The sequence below is a fragment of the Vulpes lagopus genome, chromosome 2 (genome assembly GCF_018345385.1).
Source record: "Vulpes lagopus strain Blue_001 chromosome 2, ASM1834538v1, whole genome shotgun sequence".
NCBI classification, from domain to species: domain Eukaryota; kingdom Metazoa; phylum Chordata; class Mammalia; order Carnivora; family Canidae; genus Vulpes; species Vulpes lagopus.
The window spans coordinates 25,657,030-25,679,708 of record NC_054825.1 but is presented as its reverse complement, the minus strand read 5'-3'; the positions used below and the strand labels follow the sequence as shown (position 1 = coordinate 25,679,708).

Below are 22,679 nucleotides of genomic sequence, written 5' to 3'. Positions count from 1 at the left end.
GCTTGGGGTCTCTAACTTGGCATTAGCTGAAAGGCCTGGGCAGTGAGTGCTTCGCCAGAGAGGCTGTCCTACTGTGGCACTAGGTGTCCTTTCACCAAACTGCCTGCCCAGTACCCACATGGCTGTCCTACCCCTCTGATTTACATGATTTTCCCCCAGAATACAGTAAACCTTGAGTCACCCAGAATGTAAGCAGCATACACAGGTCAGCAGCTTTCAGAGCAATGCAAACATTGCTCAACACCCTGGCCTGGGGCCTAGACTCAGCTTCCTGCTGCCCAAAAATCTTCCTCCCAGGAAGTGTTCAGCTTTAGATCCAATCAGCCATCTCAGATGTCTCTGTTTTTCATCCTTCTTTTTCTAATAGCATCAGGTCAGCACTTACCATGATTCGTGACAGCACAGGCAGTAAGCAAGGAGACAATCAGAAAGTGTTAGTCTAACTAGAAATGTCTAGTCCAACCTGAGAGACAGGACATCCATGTAAGACTAAGGAGCATCGACATTTCTTCAGAAATACTAGGTGAGCTCTGACCTTGTGCCTGACCCTCCTCAATAGAGACATGGGTCTTGGCCCTCTTGGACCTTTCTGAATGCTTGGGGAAGATGAGCTTTAAAAACAAACAGGGGCAGCCCAGGTGGCTCAGTGGTTTAATGCTGCCTTCAATCCAGGGCCTGATTCTGGAGACCCGGGATTGAGTCCCACGTCGGGCTCCCTGCCTGGAGCCTGTTCTCCCTCTGCCTGTGTCTCTGCCTCTCTCTGTGTGTGTCTCTAATGAATAAATAAATAAAATCTTTAAAAAATAATAAATAATAAAAATAAATAAATAATAAAAATTAAAAAAACAAACAATTATTTTACTACAATTTTAGGGAAGTCAAATACAGGAAAAGCAAAAGATGCTAGGAGAGGAAAACAAAATAAGGGCTAGGTTTTGAGGTAGAGAGAGGCTCAAGGAACATGTCTCTAAAGAAATAACATCTCAGCAGAGCCCTGAAGGAAGGGTAGGACTTCAGCTAAAAAGAGAGTGGGACTTGCCTGGAGGGATGCAGGATTCCTGAAAGAGGCTCCAGAAGGTACAAAGGCCTGAAACAAGTCACTATTACAGAGTCTCAATATTGCATAGAGAATGGGAATAAGGTAAACTGAATCACCACTTCTGCCTCAACACACCTTCACTTTTATGTTTTTAAAAGCAATTCCAAAAAAATAAAAATTAACAAAAATAAAAAATAAGTAAAATAAAAAGGGATTCCATATACGGTGTATGTGTGTGTGTGTGTGTGTGTGTAGTAACTGCCCATATGTCTATGTTTGAAAAAAGGGTTTGGTTGTTTTTAAAAAATGTATTTGAGTGGTACCTGGGTGGTTCGATTGGTTAAGCGGCTGACTACATTTTGGCTCAGGTCATGGTCTTGGCACCTTGCCATTAGCCCCCTTCATCAGCTCAGCAATTATTTTAGTCTGCCTCTCTCTCTCCCTCTACCCCTCCCCAAGCTGGTGTGTACGCACTTGCTTGCGCACGCTCTCTTTCTCTCTCAAATAAATAAATAAATAAATATTTTTTAAAAATGTGTTTGAAAACTACCAGTCTAGGCTCTGGAAGACCTTGGAGACAGCCTTTGCATGGACTCAAGTTCCAAGCTACAAGGGCTTGCTGATCTTACCCAAAGTTCATCATTTTGCTACTGTTGTCTTGCCAGGCTCTGTCAAAGGGCCATCTGCCCACTCTGATTCTCCCAGTGGTGTTGTGGAAAGACCTCAAAAGAGATCATTCACAGCAGCTCAGTACAGATCGGCAGCTTAGTCCACAGGCAGTTTCTGTCTATGAAATCAGAGGCTGAAAATAGATCATTACATGCCACAAAAGTCTTAAATTGCTTCTAACCAGGCAGCATGATGTAGGGATTAAGAAAGTGGATTCCAGAGCCAGACTCTCTGGCTTCAACTTCTGGCTCTATAGCTAACTAGTTATGACCCTGGACAGGTTTCTCAATGCCCTCATGTCTTAGTTTCCTCATCTTTAAAATGGAGGTGAGGATAATAATAGTGTCTACCTCATAGACTTGTTGAGGATTAAATGAGATCACATTTGTACAGCATTTGAGACAGGGCTGGGCATCCAATAACCACTATATAAATAAATTTGTTAAATAAAACCAAAGTGGCAATGGTATGTTTCTTTCTGTATGAATTTATGGGTGGCAAAGCCCAAAACCAGACACTTCAAGTCTTCTTCTGTTTGATGTTTTACCATTGCTGTCAAAGTGAAGGCTTTGACAGTCAAAGTATCCTCCTACAACTCCGAGGAATTGGGATCATGTAGCCCTCTGAAACAGTAATTACCAGATTCAGGATTCCTTCATTCAGTAATCCATTTCTGGGGATTCACATGAGATGGCCATCTTTGGACTATGCCATCCAGGGCATTAAGATAAACTGCCATTAGGGCACCTGGGTGGCTCAGCCAGTTGGATGTCTGCCTTTTGGCTTAGATCATGATCCTGGGGTCCTGGGATCAGGCCTATGTTGGGCTCCATGCTCAGTGGGGAGTCTGCTTCTCCCTCTCTCTCTGCCCCTCCCCCAACTTGTGCATTCGCTCCCTCTCTCTCTGTCTCTCAAATAAATAAAATCTTTAAAAAATAAAAAATAAAAATAGGGCAGCCAGGGATCCCTGGGTGGCTCAGCGGTTTAGCGCCTGCCTTTGGCCCAGGGCGCGGTCCTGGAGTCCCAGGATCGAGTCCCATGTCGGGCTCCCACGTCAGGCTCCCGGTGTGGAGCCTGCTTCTCCCTCCTCCTGTGTCTCTCTGCCTCTCTCTCTCTCTCTCTCTCTGTCTGTCTGTCATAAATCAATCAATCAATCAATCAATCAATCTTAAAAAAAAAAAAAATAGGGCAGCCCCGGTGACTCAGCGGTTTAGCGCCGCCTTCAGCCTAGGGCATGATCCTGGAGACCCGGGATGGAGTCCCATGTCAGGCTTCCTGCATGGAGTCCGACAGAAATAAAATAAAACAAAGTTTAAAAAATAAAAATAAATAAATAGAATAAACTGCCATCTACTATCATTATTATTTTGTGAAAGGCAATTTTAACACCAAAAAAGTAGGAAAAACATAAGCACAGAATAAAAGGCAGAGCCTTAAATTGAGCTTAGTAAAAAATTGATACCCTTTTCTTTTTTTTTTTTTTTTTTTTCCATTCCATCTTGAGCTAGCAGCCAAGAATGGAGTCCTGCCTAAGATCCATCATTTGGCTAACACTGCTCTACAAGGCCCTTCTGAGTGTTCCTGGACACACTGGACATTGTAACTAAACACCTCTCCACCTCTCCAAATGTCCACTCCTCAAAGCTAGTCTTGAACATCCCAAACTTTACAAAACTGAAGGCATTGCTAATAATCCCAGAGAGCACTGCTATGCTCAAAAGTAGACAGCCCACAATTTGGAGGAATTATTTTAGTTGTTCCCTGTGGCATTTAATGGGGCCACTCAGAACCTTGGCTCTAATTCCAAGGAGTCAAGGACTCTGAGCTACCTGGGTGTTTTAGGAAGAAACCTCCCAGTCCTCTTGACTCTCATACCACTATCATACAACACTTCTGAAACCAGATGTGTGAGGGTTTTCCCACATCAAACAATTCTCTGTGACAACAGAGTATCAATAATTTAACTGAATTCTGAAACTGTCTGCCTAGAGATAGTGCCAGATCCCACAGGGTAAGGGCTCAGTCCCATGGACTGCCACCAGTAACAGGCCCCCAGGTTACCCACAACTTCTGTCTGACTTGGCTACAAATCAGGGATTCCCATGACCTCCTCCTCACTTGGATTTGATTATTTGCTTCAGCCACTCACAGAACTCAGAGAAACACCTACTTGCATTTACCAGTTTATTAAAAGATATGATAAAAGTGAAGAGCCCGAGGAAGAGATACATAGGGTGAGGTCTGGGAGGGTCCTAAGTACAAGAGCTTTTATCCCCGTGGAGTCAGAGTGCCATGCTCCCAGTACGTGGATGTGTTCACCAAGCTGGAAGCTCTCTGAACCCCACGTTTTTCTGGAGGCTTCATCACACAGGCATGATTGATCATTAACTCCATTTTCAGTCCCTTGCCCTTCTTAAAAGAATGAAGAAAGGGGCTGAAAATTCCCAGCTTCTAATCATGGCTTACTCTTTCCAGCAACCAGCCCTCATCCAGGGAGTTACAAGGGGTTCAGGAGCTCTGTTCCAGGAACCAGGTAAAGAGAACAACGTCTGTTTTCTATTACCTCACACTGAGCGTGCAGTATTTCCTCCCAAACATAATGAGAGCGTCCAGGAAGAAGAGTCAGGGGACAGGGACTGTCATGCTGACTCTGTTGCTAATCTACTGTGTACTTTTGGTCAGGCCCTCAACCATTCAGAGACATACTTTACTCTTTTACAAAATGGAGGCAGCAATACCTGCTCTGCATTCCTCCAGGTTGTTTTGGAAATCAAATAAATAATGTTTATGAATATGGTATTGAAGCACTGTAAAGGAGTAGGTATTTGTTAACTCTGAGACCTCACCCCCTTCTGGTCAGGGCCCCAAGATCCCTTCCTAAGTTTATACCAAGGATACTTCCCTCCACCCTTTCCTTTGGCCTGACTAGGACTCCATAGCACAACACTCCAGGGTAGACTGCTAGGCCTTGGGTTAGAGCAGTGTGATAGGGAAGAGATGATCTGTTCTCTCTCAGAGCCCTGGTCTCCCAGGTCTCTCCAGAAGGGAGTGAGCTCCTAAGAATTAAACATACAGGAGTCCACAAATACTCTTGGAGTTGCAGCTTAGTAAGTCTGCCCAAGAATGCTTCCTGCTAAACTAACAAAGGGTGATAGCAAGAGAATGCTGGGAGACATTCCATTCCCCTGCCTCTAAGGAATCCTGGCAGCTCAACTTTCTAGTGTGTTATATCTGGAAGAAACTTTAGATCAGTGGTTCTCTATTCTGGCTGAACTTTAGAATCACCAGGGGAGCTTTTAAAAAATACCCATGCCAGGCGGTACCTCACACCAATTAAATCAGAATCTTTTGGAGAGGGACCTAGACATCAGTATTTTTAAAACTCCCCAGATGACTGAAATGTGCAGCCTAGTTTGAGAACCACTGTGGTAGATAATCCAGGTCAAAGAGTTCATTTTACAGAAAGAAAAATAGGGGCCAGCGGCCCGCAGGGCAGGGTCATGCGCGGCGGCGTCTTGGGGCGCGCCCACTGCCGGGGCTGCTGAGTGGCCCGCGGGCCCCCCGGCCGAGCCTGCTCGCGCGCCCCAACTCGGGAGGGTCCTCCTGGACTCGAGAGCGGACCCTGGCTGCAGTTAAGCCCGATGGGGTGCAGCGGCGGCTTGTGGGGAATGTGATCCCCTGCTTTGAGAGGAGGGGCTTCAAGCTGGTGGGGATGAAGATGCTGCAGGCACCAGAGAGAGTCCTTGTTGAGCACTACCATGACCTGCAGAGGAAGCCCTTCTACCCAGCGCTCATCAGCTACATGACCTCCGGCCCCATGGTGGCCTTGGTCTGGGAAGGCCCCAATGTGGTCTGCTCCTCAAGGACCATGATAGGACACACCGACTCAGCTGAGGCCGCCCCCGGCACCATCAGGGGGGACTTCAGCATCCACATCAGCAGGAACATCATTCATGCCAGTGACTCCGTGGAGAAGTCCCCGAGGGAGATCCAGCTATGGTTTCAGAGCAGTGAGCTGGTGGACTGGGCAGACGAAAAACACGAGAGCAGCATCTACGCAGCCTGAGCACTCGGGCTGCCCTCAGCCACCCTGTGGCCGCCCAGGATCAACTACCTCTCTCGTCCAGACCCCGAGCCCACCCCGGAGGTCTGCCCTTCTGTCCCAGACCCCGTCTACCTTCTGTTCCACGCTACCCCGAGGAGCTGAGCAACCAACTCTATGTGCCTTTTACTATTCTGAGCCAGTAAGAAATTGGACCAAATCGTTTCTATACCAAAGTGCCAGACAACCTTTGGGGTATCTCCAAAAGTACGTAGTGTAAGCGCCCTTCCCCCAACGGGAGTGGGACATCACTGTGTTGTGGCGTATAGTGTGTATGTGGCCTATAGTGTGTATGTGGTATATAGTATAGTTCCTGCCATCTCTCAGATTAGGGATGAGGACTTCATGCAAAGTCGTAAGAGTTTGAGAGTAGAAATAAAGCTTACCTGCTCACGCAAAAAAAAAAAAAAAGAAAAGAAAAAGAAAAATAGGCCCTGGGAGTTTAAGAATTTTGTCCAAAGTCATACAACAGATTAGTGTTTGAAATATCCATTCAATATGTTGATGATAATAACAGCTAATTTTTGTTGAACATTTACTGGCAAGCAACCTCTGCTTTACAAACATAATCTTAGTTTATCATCACAATAATCTTATGAGAAAACCAAGGCCCAAAGGGTTTAGTTTGCTCCGGGTCAAAGCAGCTAAAGTGGCAGAGATCCCTGTTCAGCTGTTCAGCCAAATTTGAGCAGCAGATGACAAGACAGGTGTAGGGCCCCTCCCTTTAAGGAATGTATAGTCTATCTGGAGGGCTAGTTAACAGGTGAGCCAACAATCGAAACAGTGTGATAAACATTACAGGAGAAGTAAACAATGGAAGGCCAAGGAAGTCACCTAACCGGGAAAAGTCAAAGAAGTCTTCTACAAGAAGTTACTTAGAGAAGTCCTAAAAGGTGAATGAAAAGGAGTTTAATGAAAAGAAAGAAAGAACTGGAACTAGCCAAGTGTAAAGATATGACACGTTAGAGAGCATGGTGCTCAGAGAATGCTCAGAGCTCTGTAGTAATTCAGAACAACTTGATAAGTACATTTGGGTAGCGATATTAGTAAGTGGAAAGATTAAAGAATGCAGAGACCAGATCATTAAGAAGTCTGAAAAAGGGAACCATCAAATGATTATAAACCAGACAATGAAAGGATATAAATTTGTTTAAAAGATTACTGGAGGATAAGACATCAAAAGCCCAGGCAAGAAAAAAAAAAAGCAGCCTATATTAAAACTAAAAATTTTTGTGGGAAGATGGCAAGTAGGATGTCAATAATTCACCTCATCCCATGGATACAACTAGATAAAACTCACAAAAGGGCAAATAATCAGAAAACTACTCAAAGACTGGTAGAACAAACTCTACAACCAACGTAGAGACAAGAGGTGGGAAGCTGGCTCAGTCAGTAGAGCATGGGACTCTTGATCTTGGGGTTGTGAATTTGAGCCTCACATTGAGTGTAGAGATTAAAATAAATAAATAAACTTAAAAAAAAGTATAGAGACAAGGCCACACTGAAGATGTTAGGAAGGGCAGAGACACAGTGGGGAGCTAAACCTAGCAGGTCTGACCGCCAGGGGGAGGGAGCCACTGGGCACTGAGAACATCAAGAAACAGATTACAGCACTCAGAAGCCTGCATGGGGAAGATGCATCCCTCTAGCATTTGGCTTTGAGAATCAGAGGGGCTGTATTTTGTGTGTTCTCACAACCAGTGGGACTTAAAGCTTAGAACATTATTACTATTACTATTATTACTATTACTATTATTATTATTATTATTATTATTTTGGGAGTGCCTGGGTGGCTTAGTTAGTTTTAAGTGTTCAACTCCTGATCTCAGCTCTTTTTTTTTTAAATATATTTTTTAAAGATTTTATTTATTTATTTCTGAGAATGCACAGAGAGGAGAGAGAGAAGCAGAGACACAGGCAGAGGGAGAGCAGGCCATGCAAGGAGCCTGACGTGGGACTCAATCCTGGGTCTCCAGGATCAGGCCCTGGGCCGAAGGCGGCACTAAACTGCTTGAGCCACCCTGGCTGCCCTCAGCTCAAGTCTTTTTTTTTTTTTTTTTTATTTTTATTTATTTATGATAGTCACACAGAGAGAGAGAGAGAGAGAGGCAGAGACACAGGCAGAGGGAGAAGCAGGCTCCATGCACCGGGAGCCCGACGTGGGATTCGATCCCGGGTCTCCAGGATAGAGCCCTGGGCCAAAGGCAGGCGCTATACCGCCGCGCCACCCAGGGGTCCCCCTCAGCTCAAGTCTTGATCTCAATTCAGTCTTGAGTTTAAGCCTTGTGTTGGGCTCCATGCTGGGCATGGAGCCTACTTAAAAAAAAAAAAGTAAAATTATTATTTTTCTTTATAGTCGTTCAATAACACCCTATTATATTCAGTCAGAAACATGAAAATGGAGGAGGAATAAAAGGTTACTTGATCTCTCAAGAGCAATATAGTTTGATTTTTTGCCATACAAAAAGTTAACACTTTGCAACATTACAGGTAACTTTTATTTTCCTTATTACACACTTCTGTATTTTACAAACTTTCTATAATGAATATGTCTCATTTTTAACATTCGAAGTTTTAGGGAAAAATAAAATAAAATTTAAAAAATTATAATTATACAAAAGGAAGTTCTAGGGAAAAAAAAGTGAATGTGATTTTTAAAAATCAGTTCTTGAGAGGTACCTGGGTGGCTTACTCGGTTAAGCATCTGCCTTCGGCTTGTCATGCATGGTCCCAGGGTCCTCCTTAGCAGGGAGCCTGCTTCTCCCTCTCCCTCTGCTGTTATCCCCTGCGCGTGCTCCTTCTCTCTCTCTCAAATAAATAAAATATTTAAAAAAAACCTTCACTCTTTGCCCCCTCCCACACTACCCCAGCTCAAGCTTGCCTTCTCTCTCTCAAATAAATAAATAAATAAATAAATAAAATATTTTTTAAAAAATCACTTCCTGAAATAGATTTACATCTCCTTATCCTCTGTGAAGGGAGATATCATCTTCCCCACTACTGTACAAAGTGGGGAATCTTGGCATAGATTGAAGAGCAAGTGCAGGCAGCCTCAGTGTCTGAGCTCCAGATCCTATGCTCCAGGGCTGCACTACATAGGTTTTTATGTGCAAAAACATATCTTCTGGAGCCCACAACCTTAGGACTGGAGATGTTCAAGCCTGGAACTTTAGGAGCTGAACCCATCCTTAAAAAGATAGCACAATAGTCTATGGAGATAAAGTTTAGAAACAAGTTTGAAAAGTGCCTGGGGCATATGGGAGGGAGAGTTAGTTACTCATCTCAGAGTTCCCGGAGCAACTTCTCCAGAAACAGAGGAGGTAGCAGGTGCCATTTCCCTCCCTTCCCTCTCCTTGTCTTCAGCATAATCACAAAGCCACCTACCAGAACCAGTGCAGCAGGTGGCACTGACTTCCTAACTTGCTTACATCATACCCTGCCCCCTCCAGCTGGGCCTACCTCAGTCCTGGTACTGTGGGTGCCTTCCCAGAAGAATGATGCAAACATTGCCAACACTGCACTTCCCAACTTCCTGTGGAGGAGACATACACCTTGTCAAAACTGCACACCCTCCTGGTGTGTGCTTTGCAGAGCAGCCCCAGGTGGCCTGGTCTCCACAGCAGCTACTAAATTTCCTCTGTGGGAGAAAACCTCGTTAAAAGTGTGCACCCCACCCAATACTTTGAAGAGCAAGAGAATAGCTGACTTTCCTAATACAGAAACAAACACAGAGTTAGGCAAAATGAGGAGACAGAGAAATATGTTCCAAATGAAAGCACAGAACAAAATTATAGCAAGATACCTAAGCAAAACAGGGATAAGTAATATGCCTGATAGAAAATTTAAAGTAATGATGATAAATATATCCATTGGACTTGAGAAAAGAGAGGCAGACATCAGTGAGATCCTTAACACAGAGATAAAAAGACTAATCAGAGATGAAGAACACAATAATTGAAATTAAAAATACACTTGATGAAATAAATAGCAAGCTAGAAAAAGCAACGAGATGAATTAATGACCTGGAAGACACAGTTATGGAAAGTAATCAAGCTGAACAAAAGAGAGAGAAAAATTATGCAAAATGGAAATAGAGAACTCAGTGACTTCATCAAATGTAATAATGTAGAGATCCCAGAAGAAGAAGAGACAAAAGGGAACAGATAATTTATTCGAAGAAATAATAGCTGAAAACTTCCTTAATCTGGTTAAGGCAACAGATATCCAAATCTAGGAAGCACAGAGATCCCCAACAAAATCAACCCAAGGAGGTCCACATCAAGACACAATGTAATTAAAATGGCAAAAAGTAGTCATAAAGAAAAAATTTTAAAAGAAGCAAGAGAAGGGCACCTAACTGGCTCAGTTGGTGTTGCATGTGACTCTTGATCTCAGGGTCATGAGTTCCAGCCCCATGATAGGTATAGAGATTACTTAAAAAAAAATAGAGGGGTTCCTGGCTGGCTTAATTGAGTGGAACATGAGACTCTTGATCTCAGGGTCATGAGTTTGAGCTCCCTGTTGGGTATAAAGATTATTTTTTAAAAAGTTTACTTACTTTAGAGAAAGAGAAAGTGAGCAGGGGAGGAGCAAAAGGAGAGAGAGAGAGAGAGAGAGAGAATCCCTGCTGAGCATAGACCCTGATGAGGGCTCAATCCCAGGACCTTGAGATCATGGCCTGAGCCAAAATCAAGAGTCAGACACTCAACTGACTGAGCCATCCAGGTGCCCCAGGTGTAGATACTACTTTTTGAAAATAGTTTAAAAGCAGCAAGAGAAAATAAGACAGTTATATACAACAGGAAACCCCATAAGGCCATCAGCAGATTTTTCTGCAGAAACTATGCAGTCCAGAAGAGAGTGGCATGATATATTCAAACTGCTGAGAGGGAAAAATCTGCAACCAAGAATACTCTACCCAGCAAAGCTATCATTTTGAATAGAAGGAAAGATAAAAAGTTTCTCAGACAAACAAAAACTAAAAGAGTTCATGACCACTGAACCAGCCCTGGATGAAATATTAAAGGGGACTCTTTGAGAAGAAAAAAAGACCACAAGTGAAAGTATGGGCAAAGCAGGAAACACACACACACATATATAAAGTAAAAACACAAAAGCATATCTGTGTATGTATGTATGTATGTATCTATCTATATGCATATATATATGTAAAAATCAGTCAAGGGATTCACAAAATTAAAAAATGTAACATTTAACACTATATACCTAAAATGTGGGAAGGAGCAAAGAATGGGTTCAAACTTAAGTGACCATCAACTTCATGTAGACTGCTATATGCACAAACCCAATGGTAACCATGGATCTGCAATAGATATGCAAAGAATAAAGAAAAAGGAATCCAAGTATATCACTAAAGAAAGCCAGTAAACCATGAAAGGAGCAAGAGAAGAAAAGATCAGAGAAAAACTATTAAAAAACCACAAATTAAGTAACAAAATGGCAATAAATACATATCTCTCTCAATAATCATTTTGAATGTAAATGGACTAAATGCTCCAGTCAAAAAAAACAGGGTGACAGAGTAGGATATGCTGCCTACAAGAGACTCATTTCAGACCTAAAGACACCTGCAGATTCAAAGTGAGGGGATGGAGAAAGATTAATCATGCAAACAGATGTCAAAAGAAAGCCAGGGTAGCAATACTTATATCAGACAAAAGAGATTTTAAAATAAAGACTGGGAAGCCCTGGTGGCTCAGCGGTTTAGCGTCGCCTTTGGCTGAGGGCATGATCCTGGAGACCCAGGATCAAGTCCCACATTGGGCTCCCTGCATGGAGCCTGCTTCTCTCTGTGCCTATGTCTCTGCCTCTCTCTCTCTCTCTCTGTCTCTCATGAATAAATAAATAAAATCTTTAAAAAAAAAGAAAGAAAGAAAAAAATGCATGGAAACAAACAAAAAAAATGGTCTAAAACCTTTGGGGTGCAGCAAACACAGTTCTAAGAGGGAAGTTTATATCAATACAGGCCTAACTCAAGAAGCAAGAAAAATCTCAAATAAACAACCTAACTTTACACCTAAACAAGCTAGAAAAAAAAAAGAACAAAACCCCAAACCAGGAGAAGGAAGGAAATAAAAAAGATTACAGCAGAAATTAATGATATAGAAACTAAAAAAATATATAACATATCAATGAAGCCAGGAGCTGATTCTTTGAAAATCTCAACAAAATTAATAAACCTCTAGCCAGATTCAGAAGAAAAAGAGAGAGAGAGAACTTAACCAAAATCACAAATGAAAGAGGAGATATAATAACCAATATCACAGAAATACAAACAATTTTAAGAGAATATTATGAAAAATTAGATGCCAGCAAATTGGACAACCTAGAAGAAATAGATAAATTCCTAGAAATATATAACCTATCAAAACCAAAGAAGGAAGAAATAGAAAATTTGAACATACTAATTACCAACAATAAAATTAAATCAGTAATCAAGGGGGCCTGGGTGACTCAGTTGCTTAAGTGTCTGCTTTCGACTCAGGTCATTCATTATCCTAGAAACCTGGAATCAAATCCCATATATGGCTCCCTTCTCAGTGGGAGTCTGCTTCTCCTGCTCTGTCTACCCCTCCCCGCTTCTCATGTGCTCTCTCTCACTCAAGTAAATAAATAAAATATTTTTTAAAAATAAAAAAATAAGTAAATCAGTAATCAAAAAGCTCCCAACCAGACCAGTGGGCTTCACAGGTGAATTCTACCAAACATGTGAAGAAGAGTTAATACTTATTCTTTTCAAACTATTCCAAAAATAGAAGAGGAAGGAAAACTTCCAAATTCATTCTATAAGGCCATAACTCTAATACTAAAACCAGATAAAGACACAAAGAGAACTACAGTCTAATATATCTGCATAGATGCAAAAATCCTCATGAAAATACTATCAGGGCAGCCCCAGTGGCGCAGCGGCTTAGCGCCGCCTGTAGCCTAAGGTGTGATCCTGGAGACCTGGGATCGAGTCCCATATTGGGCTCCCTGCATAGAGCCTGCTTCTCCCTCTGCCTGTGTCTCTGCCTCTCCCTCTCTCTGTATCTCTCATGAATAAATAAATAAAATATTAAAAAAAAAAAGAAAATACTATCAGACAAATCCAACAAGACATTTAAAAAAAATCATTCACCATGATCAAGTGAGATTTATTCTCAGTATGCAAGGGTGGTTCAATATTCACAAATCAATCAACATGATGCATCACAACAACAAGAGAAAGGATAGGGTAGCCCTGGTGGCACAGCGGTTTAGCGCCGCCTGCAGCCCAGGGCGTGATCCTGGAGACCTGGGATCGAGTCCCATGTCGGGCTCCCTGCATGGAGCCTACTTCTCCCTCTGCCTCTCTGTCTCTTTCTGTGTTGTACATGAATAAATAAATAAAAATTTTAAAAAAAAGAAAGAAAGGATAAAAACCATTTCAAAAGATGCAGAAAAAGCATTTGACAAAGTACAACATCCATTTATGATAAAAACCCTCAACAAAGTAGGCTTAGAGGGAGCATACCTCAACGTAAGTAAGGCCTTTTATGAACAACCCGTAGTAAACATCATCCTGAGTGGGAAAGAACTGAAAGCTTTCACCCTAAGGTCAGGAACAAGACAAGGATGTCCACTCTCATCACTTTTATTTAACACTGTACTAGAAGCAGTTGAGCCACCTTTGGCTCAGGGCATGATCCCGGAGTCAAGTCCCACATTGGGATCCTTGCATGAAGCCTGCTTCTCCCTCTGCCTGTGTCTCTGCCTCTCTCTCTTTCTCTGTCTCTCATGAATAAATAAATAAAGCCTTTAAATACACACACACACACACACACACACACACACAAACACATTGTACTAGAAGTCTTACCCACAGCAGTCAGACAACAAAAGGCACCCAGACTGGTAAGGAAGAAATAAAATCTCCACTATTTGCAAATGACATGATACTATATATAAAACCAGAAGAACTCCACCAAAAAACTACTAGAACTGATAAATGAATATAAGGAACTGATATAACTCAACACCCCCAAAACAAATAATCCAATTAAAAAATGGGGAAAAGGCATGAGCAGACATTTCTCCAAAGACAAACAGATGGCCAATAGACACATGAAAAGATGCTCAACATCACTCATCATCAGGGAAATGCAAATCAAATTTATGACATATCACCTCACACCTATCAGAATGGCTAAAATCAAAAACACAAGAAGCAACAGGTGTTGGTGAAGACGTGGAGAAAACAGATCCCTTGTATGCTGTTGGTGGCAATGTAGACTAGTACAGCCAGAGTGGAAAACAGTAGAGAGCTTCCTCAAAAAGTTAAAATCCAGGAATTGCACTACTGAATATTTACCCAAAGAATACAAAAGCACTAATTCAAAGGAATACATGCGCCCTGATGTTTATAGCGTTATTTACAATAGCCAAATTAGGCAAGTAGCCCAAGTGTCCATTGATTGATGCCTGGATAAAAAAAGATGTGGTCTACACCTATACAATGGGATATTATTCAGCCATAATAAAGAATGAAATCTTGCCATTTGCAACAATCTGGATGGAGCTACAGAGTATGCTAAGGGATAGAAGTCAAAAGAGAAAGACAAATACCCTATGATTTCACTCATATATGGAATTTAAGAAACAAAACAAATGAGCAAAGGAAACTGTTGATTTCGGCTCAGGTCATAATCTCAGGGTCCCAGGGCTCCCCACTCAGCAGGAAGTCTGTTTCAGGATTCTCTTTCTACCCCTCCCACCACTTCTCTCTCTAAAATAAATAAAAATTTTTTAAAAGAGAGAGAGGAAAAATAAAATAAAATAATAAAAAAAAAATAAAAAGAGAAAGAGGGACAAACCAAGAAAGAGACCCTTAACTAAATAGAACAAACTGATAGTTACCAGAGAGGAGCTGGGTGGGGGGGATGAGTGAACTAGGTGATGGGGATTAAGAGAACACTTATCGTATAAGCATTGAGTAATATATAGAGTTGCTGAATCAGAGCACCTGAGTGGCTCAGTGGGTTAAGCATCTGACTCTTGGTTTTGACTCAGATAATGATTTCAGAGTTGTGGGATCAAACCCAATGTGAGCTTCTTTTTTTTTTTTTAATTTTTATTTATTTATGATAGGCACACAGTGAGAGAGAGAGAGACAGAGACACAGGCAGAGGGAGAAGCAGGCTCCATGCACCGGGAGCCCGATGTGGGATTCGATTCCGGGTCTCCAGGATCGCGCCCCGGGCCAAAGGCAGGCGCTAAACCACTGCGCCACCCAGGGATCCCTTTTTTTTTTTTTTTTTTTTAATTTTTACCAATGTGAGCTTCTGTACTCAACATAGAGTCTACTTGAAATTCTTTCCCTCTCCCTTCCCCTCTACTCCTCCCCCTGCTACAAGCTCTTCCTCCTCTAAATAAATAAATAAATACATAAATAAATAGAATTGTTAAATCACTGTACTATATTACTGAAACTAATATAACTGGAATTTTTAAAAAATGTTTAAAGATTTTATTTATTTATTCATGAGAGACACAGAGAGAGAGAGAGAGAGAGGCAGAGACACAGACAGAGGGAGAAGCAGGCTCCATGCAGAGAGCCTGACATGGCACTCGATCCTGGGTCTCCACGATCAGGCCCTGGACTGAAGGTGGCACTAAACTGCTGAGCCACCCGGGCTGCTCGAGTAAATAAAATCTTAAAAAAAAAAAAAAAAAAAAAAGGGATCCCTGGGTGGCGCAGCGGTTTGGCGCCTGCCTTTGGCCCAGGGCGCGATCCTGGAGACCCGGGATCGAGTCCCACATCAGGCTCCCGGTGCATGGAGCCTGCTTCTCCCTCTGCCTGTGTCTCTGCCCCTCTCTCTCTCTCTGTATGACTATCATAAATTAAAAAAAAAAAAAAAAAATTAAAAAAAAAAAAGATTGGATTTTTTAAAGTATGGTAATAACAATATTGTGGGTTTTTTTTTTTTTTTTAAGTTTCTGTCTTTTATAAAGGATGGAGGTAAATGGGACAGGGCTGGCCATGGGTTGATGTTTATTGGAGCTGGGTCATGGATACATAGAGATTTATTATGCAATTCTACTTTAGGACTGTTCAAAATCACCATAATAAAATGTTTACAAAATAATAATACAGATATAAACCTATAAGGGGTTAGAGATAAAGATGTTATTATGTTATTAGCAATAATAATACAAAGTACTACCATTTAGAGAGCCTCTAGTCCATGGCAGGCACTTTGCCGGGCCCTTAAAGTGCATCAGTTGTATTTTTCATGGCAATTTTTTTTACAATTTTTTAAAAAAATTGTATTAATTTATTGATTCATGACAGACAGAGAGAGACAGAGACATAGGCAGAGAGAGAAGCAGGCTCCCTGCGGGGAGCCTGATGTGGAACTTGATCCCAGGACCCGGGGGATCACATCCTGAGCCAAAGGCAGAGGCTCAATCACGGAGCCACCCAGGTGCCCCGCCAACTTTTATTTTACTAAGGCTCAGAGATGTCAGATGTCTTGCATAACAGGTGGTAAGCTTTAGATTATATAAGCTATATCGGAGGGAGCAAATAAAGGAAGATAATTACACTTGAAACTTATGTAATGCTGTGTGTCAACTATACTTCAGTTAAAAAAAAAAAACACAAGATAAATTAGGGACTAAACAAGAAGTATGGACTGTTGACAGTTGAGAATAGGAAGAGGATACCATAAAGGAAATAGTAAGTAGAATGCTTTGCAAACCAAGGAATAACAGAAATTCGAGAAGAATATAGTGGTTCATAGTGTCAAATGCCACACAAAGTGCAAGCAAAACAGCAATTGAAACCCCTCCTTAGATTTTGCAATTAGAAGGGTGCTGTGGCCTTGGAAAGAACCACTGGAGTGGTGGCGACAAAAATGGGGTTGGGAGTAGGTCGGCAGCAAATGGGACCTACTCTTTTGACAAGCTATGCTGTGAAGGCAGCTTGAAAGACTGATGTGATACTGTGATACCTAAAAAATACGTATTTGGTCCTAGTCTCCTTTCTGGCACAGAGGTCTTAAAACCCTTGGAATTTCCTAAGTATCTTTTGTTATGTTAATGAGGTGACTTTTGGACTACACTTAACTGAAGACTGGTTGCCAGGGGAACCAACCTTGGATTCAAGGGGTGGAACTGACCTCCAGGGTGGAGAAGGGGACAGAAGGTTGAATCAATCACCAACAGCCAGTGAGTTAATCAACTGTGCCTATATACTGAAGCCTTCATAAAAATCCAAGAGGGTGGGGTTCAGGGAGCTCCCAGGGTAGCGAACAGGTGGAGATTTGGGGGACTCCCTCCTGAAGGGGAAGGAACGTGCAGCTACCTACAAGGATGGTACAGAAGCTCCTCACCTTCTCCATACCTTGCCCGATGCCTCTCTTCTATCTGGCTGTTTCTAAGTTATATCCTTTTCTGATAAACTGATAATCTAGCAAGTAAAAGGGTTCTCTGAGTTTTGTGAGCCACTTTAGCAAATTAATCAAATCCAAGGAAGGAGGGGATTGTGGACAACTTTGATCTATAGCCAGCCAGATCAGAAGCCCAGGCAGCAACCAGGACTTGAGAATCACATCTGAAACTGAAGCTGGGGGGTTGGGGTGGGGCAGGGGTCAGTCTCAAGTCACTGAGCCCTTAACCTGCAGAATCCAATGCTGTCTCTGAATTGAGTTGAAATGTGGGGCACCCAGCTGGTGCCCAAGAATTGCTTAGTGGTGTGAGAAAACCCCCTCCCCTGGGGTTGGCCCTAGAACCTGAATAGGCTTGTAGGTGGAGGGAGGCAGCCATGAAGGTGAAGGAAGCCTGTGTCTGTGTGTGGCAGGGAAGAGCCAGAGGAGAGACAGGCTGGATGAGAGGGAGGTGATGCTGATGGTGCAGATGGTGTTGAGGGTGTCCTCCCTCATATAGGAGGAGGAACACCACTTTGTGAACGGGGAAGAGGTACGGAGGCCCCTCATGGCCTGGGGGTTCAAACAGAGATCCAGGGAACCATGAGGTCAGAGAGCTGGTAAGCTGGGAGTCAGGGAAGTGACTAAACTGGCAGCTATGAATTATGGCGAGAGACCTGTAGGTTAGCATTTCTGAGCTGGAACAGTCATGACAACATCCAGGATGTGCCTGACTGAAGTGACACTTATGTCACTAGAGTTAAAAGGTCAAGAATTATGGGCTGTATTATCCTCAGGAACGGATCTGAAATAGAAAAAAAAAAAAAAAAAAAAGTCCGGTGGGTTCTATTCTGAGAGAGATCAAGAGAAAGCAATTCCTCACCCTAACACATAATCACATGTGAGGACTTAAAAAAATAATTCCAAGGCCTAAACTATGGCTAATCTAACCACCTCTCTGCCAAAATGTAAATGTATAGCTTCCTCAAGGGTAGACCAAACATTTAGGCCAAGTAAGCCTGAAGCAGGAATCTGCAAGATAAGTTCTGGCTCTATCAGCTACAAAATGACTGAAATGGACCTTTCTGAGTTAGCCGAAGGCCTGGTCTCTACTCATTCATTCAATGCATTCAACAAACATGCCTTTTTTCTGCCAGGTACTTTTACTAAGCCCTGGGGATGGGAACATGAGTCATCGGTGATCTTTATGGAACTCACAAACAAGCAGAGGCACCAACCGTGACCCAATATGAAAATTCTAGAGCAGAGGTAGGTAGAAAGTGCAGTGGGATTCTGTAAGCACAGAGAAAGGAACCTAGATTTGGAGCAAGCACCCCAGAAGAGCAGATGTAGGAGATGAACCTTAACGAACAAGCAGAGTGTCCCAGGCCAGGAAGTCTAGGAAGGGCTAGGAACAGCATGAGAAAGGCACAGAGGACGTTAAGAGTCAGGACACTGATCTGGTTTGGCAGAGCAGTAGTTCTTAAAGGGCAGTCTGCACAAGAATTAGCCTCAGTCTGATGAAAATGTAGCTTCCCAGGCCCCAAGAGCAACTGATTTGGTGGTCCCAGGAATGTGAATTTTAAAACAAGCCTCCTCAATGATTCTGAAGAAGGTGATCTGTAGGCCACACTGAAACACTCTGAGCTAGAGTATGGAGTAGGGGTAGGAGGAAGGAGAAGGGCTTGGGAGGAGGCAGAAATTTTGGTCGGGACCACACTGTGCTAAGGAGTTTGGGCCTCAGTTGTATAGGCAGTGAGGCACCCTTTGGGAGTGCCCTGGTGCCATCGGTTTTAGAAAGCTCAGTGTAGAGGCAATGTGGCAAGAACCTGGAGAAAAGGAGGGTCGCCATATCCAGGCAAGCCATGAAAGGTCTCTTCCAGGGCATGTGCATTACTCAGAGATCAAACCACAATAAGGACTCTGGTACTACGACCCACTCGGTAGCAGGGGGCTGCCGGCATGTCCTCAGACCCCAAGGAAACAAAGATCTCCCCTGGGAGTCAGCAGTAACGGCTAGGGTGGCCCATTAACTGCCCATGGGCCTATACCGAATGCAGGCTGGGGGACGCTCCCTGTGGTTCTGAGGCTTGTGCTGAGTCATCTCTCACAGGAACGAGTTTCTCAGAGCCCCTGGGATCTTGCTTCACAAGCTGCTGCTTGGCTTCCCTGTGGTTTCCAGGCCAAGTAGGGAGAAAAAAAAAAAAAAAAAAAATTAACCGAAGGTACTTCTAGGGCTGGGTGCCCAGGACCCCTCCCCTTGCCTCCCTCCTCTTCTTTGCTCTAGAAGCTAGGATAAACTGCTGATTGCCCAGTTTCATAATCCTCTTGGCCACGCTGCAGCCAAAGGGCAAAGGTGAGCAGCTCTCAGGGACAGATCTGAGGTTGGAAGGGACCTGATGGCAGATGACCTGTTTTCCTGGGAGGGGTCCCTGGCTGGCTGACTTGAAACTCACTTCATCACCCAGGCCTGGCTCCCAGGGAGGCTCTCACCATACCACACTGCTTCTCAGGGTAACTTCCTGGTTGACTGCCACGAAGGGCTGACCTGACACAAAACTACTCCCTTTTTTGAGCTTCAGCTTCTCCTGTAAAATGATGGAGTTGGATTCCAAGAACTTTCACCAGTCCTATCATTCCTTGAGCTGCGCTAACCAGACTGAATACCCTCTGCTTCTGGACTCCTCCCTCCAACGCCCCCAGGAGGTCCAGGAGCTGTTTTAGGTACTTTCAAGAAGAACCCATCCATTTATTTTATTTTATTTTTTAAGATTTCATTTATTTATTCATGAGAGACACAGAGAGAGGCAGAGACACAGGCAGAGGGAGAAGCAGGCTCCATGCAGGGAGCCCAATGTGGAACTCAATCCTGGGTCTCTGGGATCAGGCCCTGGGCCAAAGGCAGATAGATGCTCAACCGCTGAGCCACCCTGGCTGCCCTAATTTATTACTTTTTGAAAGCTCCACTATGTGCAGATAATAAGAACATCAGATATTTATCTTCTTTGCTCATCACAACAACTCTATGATGTAGGTACAATTATCTTTATCTCACAAATGAAAAAATTAAGGCCCAGAGAGATTAAGTAACTTGCCCAAGAACATTCAGCTGGTAAAGCTGCAGAGCCCCTATCAGCTCCAGATCAGTCAGCTCCAAAGACCATGGTCTACCACTCGGTTACACTGGCTAACCAGGGGTCAGTCACGTGCACATCACAGCCTACACTGGAGTTGTTGCAGCTGGGGAGTGAGGAGTAAGAACAAAACAACTTGTTAAATGGGAATAATAATGGAACCTACCTCAAGTGGTGGTTTTGAGAATTCAACTAAATTAAAAATTCATAAATGCTTTATTTTCTTTTAAAGATTTTATTTATTCATGAGAGACACACAGAGAGAGGCAGAGACATAGCAGAGGGAGAAGCAGGCTCCGTGCAAGGAGCACGATGTGGGACTCAATCCCTGATCCCCGGATCACATCCTGAGGCTGAAGGCAGGTGCTCAACCACTGAGCCAGCCAGGAGTCCCCATAAATGCTTTAAAAAGCAGCTACTAATATATAACACTATTGCTTTTGTTTTTTTCTTTTAAAGATTTTATTTATTCATTCATGAGAGAGAGAGAGAGAGAGAGAGAGACAGGCAGAGGCAGAAGCAGGCTCCATGCAGGGAGCCTGATGTGGGACTCATCCCAGGACCCCAGGATCACGCCCTAAGCCAAAAGCAGATGCTCAACCACTGAGCCACCCAGGCGTCCCTATGACACTATTGTTATTCATATTATATGGTGGTTGCCATTTTGTTTGTTTTTTGGGGTTTGGGTTTTTTTTCCTTTTTTCATTTCTTTATTAAACTTGTTTCTCTTGGTTTAGATCATAATTTAACATTGTCTTGGTTCTTTTGTTGTTTGTTTTAGAGATTTTATTTATTTATTAAATATCTTATTTGTCTGCTGTGGAGAGACACAGAGAGGCAGAGACATAGGCAGAAGCAGCAGACTCCCTGCAGGCTCCCTGCATGTCTCAACCACTGAGCTACCCAGGTGCCCCTTTATTTATTTATTTGACAGAGAGAGGTAGAGAGAGAGATACTGCAGGAGCACAAATGGAGAGGGGAAGAGGGAGAAGCAGACTCCCCACTGAGCAGGGAGCCTGATGCAGGGCTCAATCTCGACCCAGGATCAGGACCTGAGCCAAACGCAGATGCTGAACCAACTGAGCCACCCAGGAACCCAGGGTGTTTTGTTTTTTAGTTAGTAATGGCCATTTTTAAAATTTTAATTTATTGGGATGCCTGGATGGCTCAGTGGTTGAGTGTCTGCCTTTGGCTCAGGGCATGGTCCCAGATCCTGGGATTGAGTCCCACATCGGGCTCCCTGCATGGAGCCTGCTTCTCCCTCTGCCTGTATCTCTTGACTCTCTGTGTCTCTCATGAGTAAATAAATATATCTTTAAAAAAATAATAATGTATTTATGTATTTGAAAGAGAGAGAGAGATGAGTAAGGAGAAGACAGAGGAAGGGGAGAAAGAGAGAGAATATCAAGCCGGCTCCAAACTAAGCCTGGCTGGATCTCCAGACCCGAGATCATGACCTGAGCAGAAACCAAGGGTCGGGTACTTAACCAAATAAGCCACGTAAGTGCTCCAGTAGCTGCCATTTTAAAATTGTGTAACGTATACATAAAGCTTATCATTTTAATCACTTTTAAGTGTACAACTCAGTTGCATTAAGGATATTGTTGTGCAACCATTACCACAAACCATTCCCAGAACTTTCTCATCTCCTCAAACTTAAATTCTGCTATCAGTTTTTAATAACTACTCACATAACTCGCATGCTAAATATTTTTATGCTCCTACCTCCTTAACCACAAGATGGAGATTACAGCCCTGGGTTCAAAATCAGATTCCCTCACAATGTATTTGAACTTGAATAATTCACATAAATCTCTGAACACCAGTTCCTCCTTGCAGATGAGACTAACACACGGAGACCACACTGTGTTGTGGTTAGTATCATAAGAGATCACTGAGGGAAAAGTATGTTGCAATCTCCATGCAAAGTGCTCCACAAACATATGGCCTTTAGATTGGTGGGCAGATAGTACTTTTAAGCTCCTAGTTTAGCCCCTGGCACAAAATAGGAACTAAGAAAAATTTCTAAAGGAAACAGAAAAGTTCCAAGTAGTTGGGTCATACTGCCCCCTGGTGGTAGCCAAAAAGGTGCAGCATCTCTAGCTTCTACAGTACTCTTGGGGCCAACTGGGTAAGTTTTGGGGGTGCTGGGATCTCTAGGGAAACCCAAGGTTCCATGCCAAGGGACTTTTCCTTCTCACCTAAACACACACATTATGTTCAGACATTCCCCAAGTTCCACTCTCCATTCCAAAAGGGCTGGTTCTTTTCCATACTCCTTTCTCTTACCGCTTTTGCTCATACTGTTATGTGTCCCCACCAGTGGC

The 22,679-nt window shown here is 43.1% G+C and overlaps 1 protein-coding gene across 1 annotated transcript; it reads left to right on the top strand.

Annotated features, from left to right (window-relative positions):
• Positions 1-4,165: 4,165 nt before the first annotated feature.
• Positions 4,166-5,774, top strand: LOC121476836 (nucleoside diphosphate kinase, mitochondrial-like). The gene is made up of 2 exons (XM_041730941.1): positions 4,166-4,329; positions 5,171-5,774. The coding sequence occupies exons 1-2, from the start codon at positions 4,166-4,168 to the stop codon at positions 5,772-5,774; spliced, it is 768 nt and encodes a 255-aa protein (XP_041586875.1).
• Positions 5,775-22,679: the final 16,905 nt, after the last annotated feature.

Excerpts from the sequence above, each read along its gene's own strand:
- LOC121476836 (XM_041730941.1), top strand. The coding sequence starts at position 4,166 with ATGGCTTACTCTTTCCAGCAACCAGCCCTCATCCAGGGAGTTACAAGG. Across the intron at positions 4,330-5,170 it reads GAGAGCGTCCAGGAAGAAGA|AAAGAAAAATAGGGGCCAGC; the intron begins GTCAGGGGACAG and ends TTCATTTTACAG.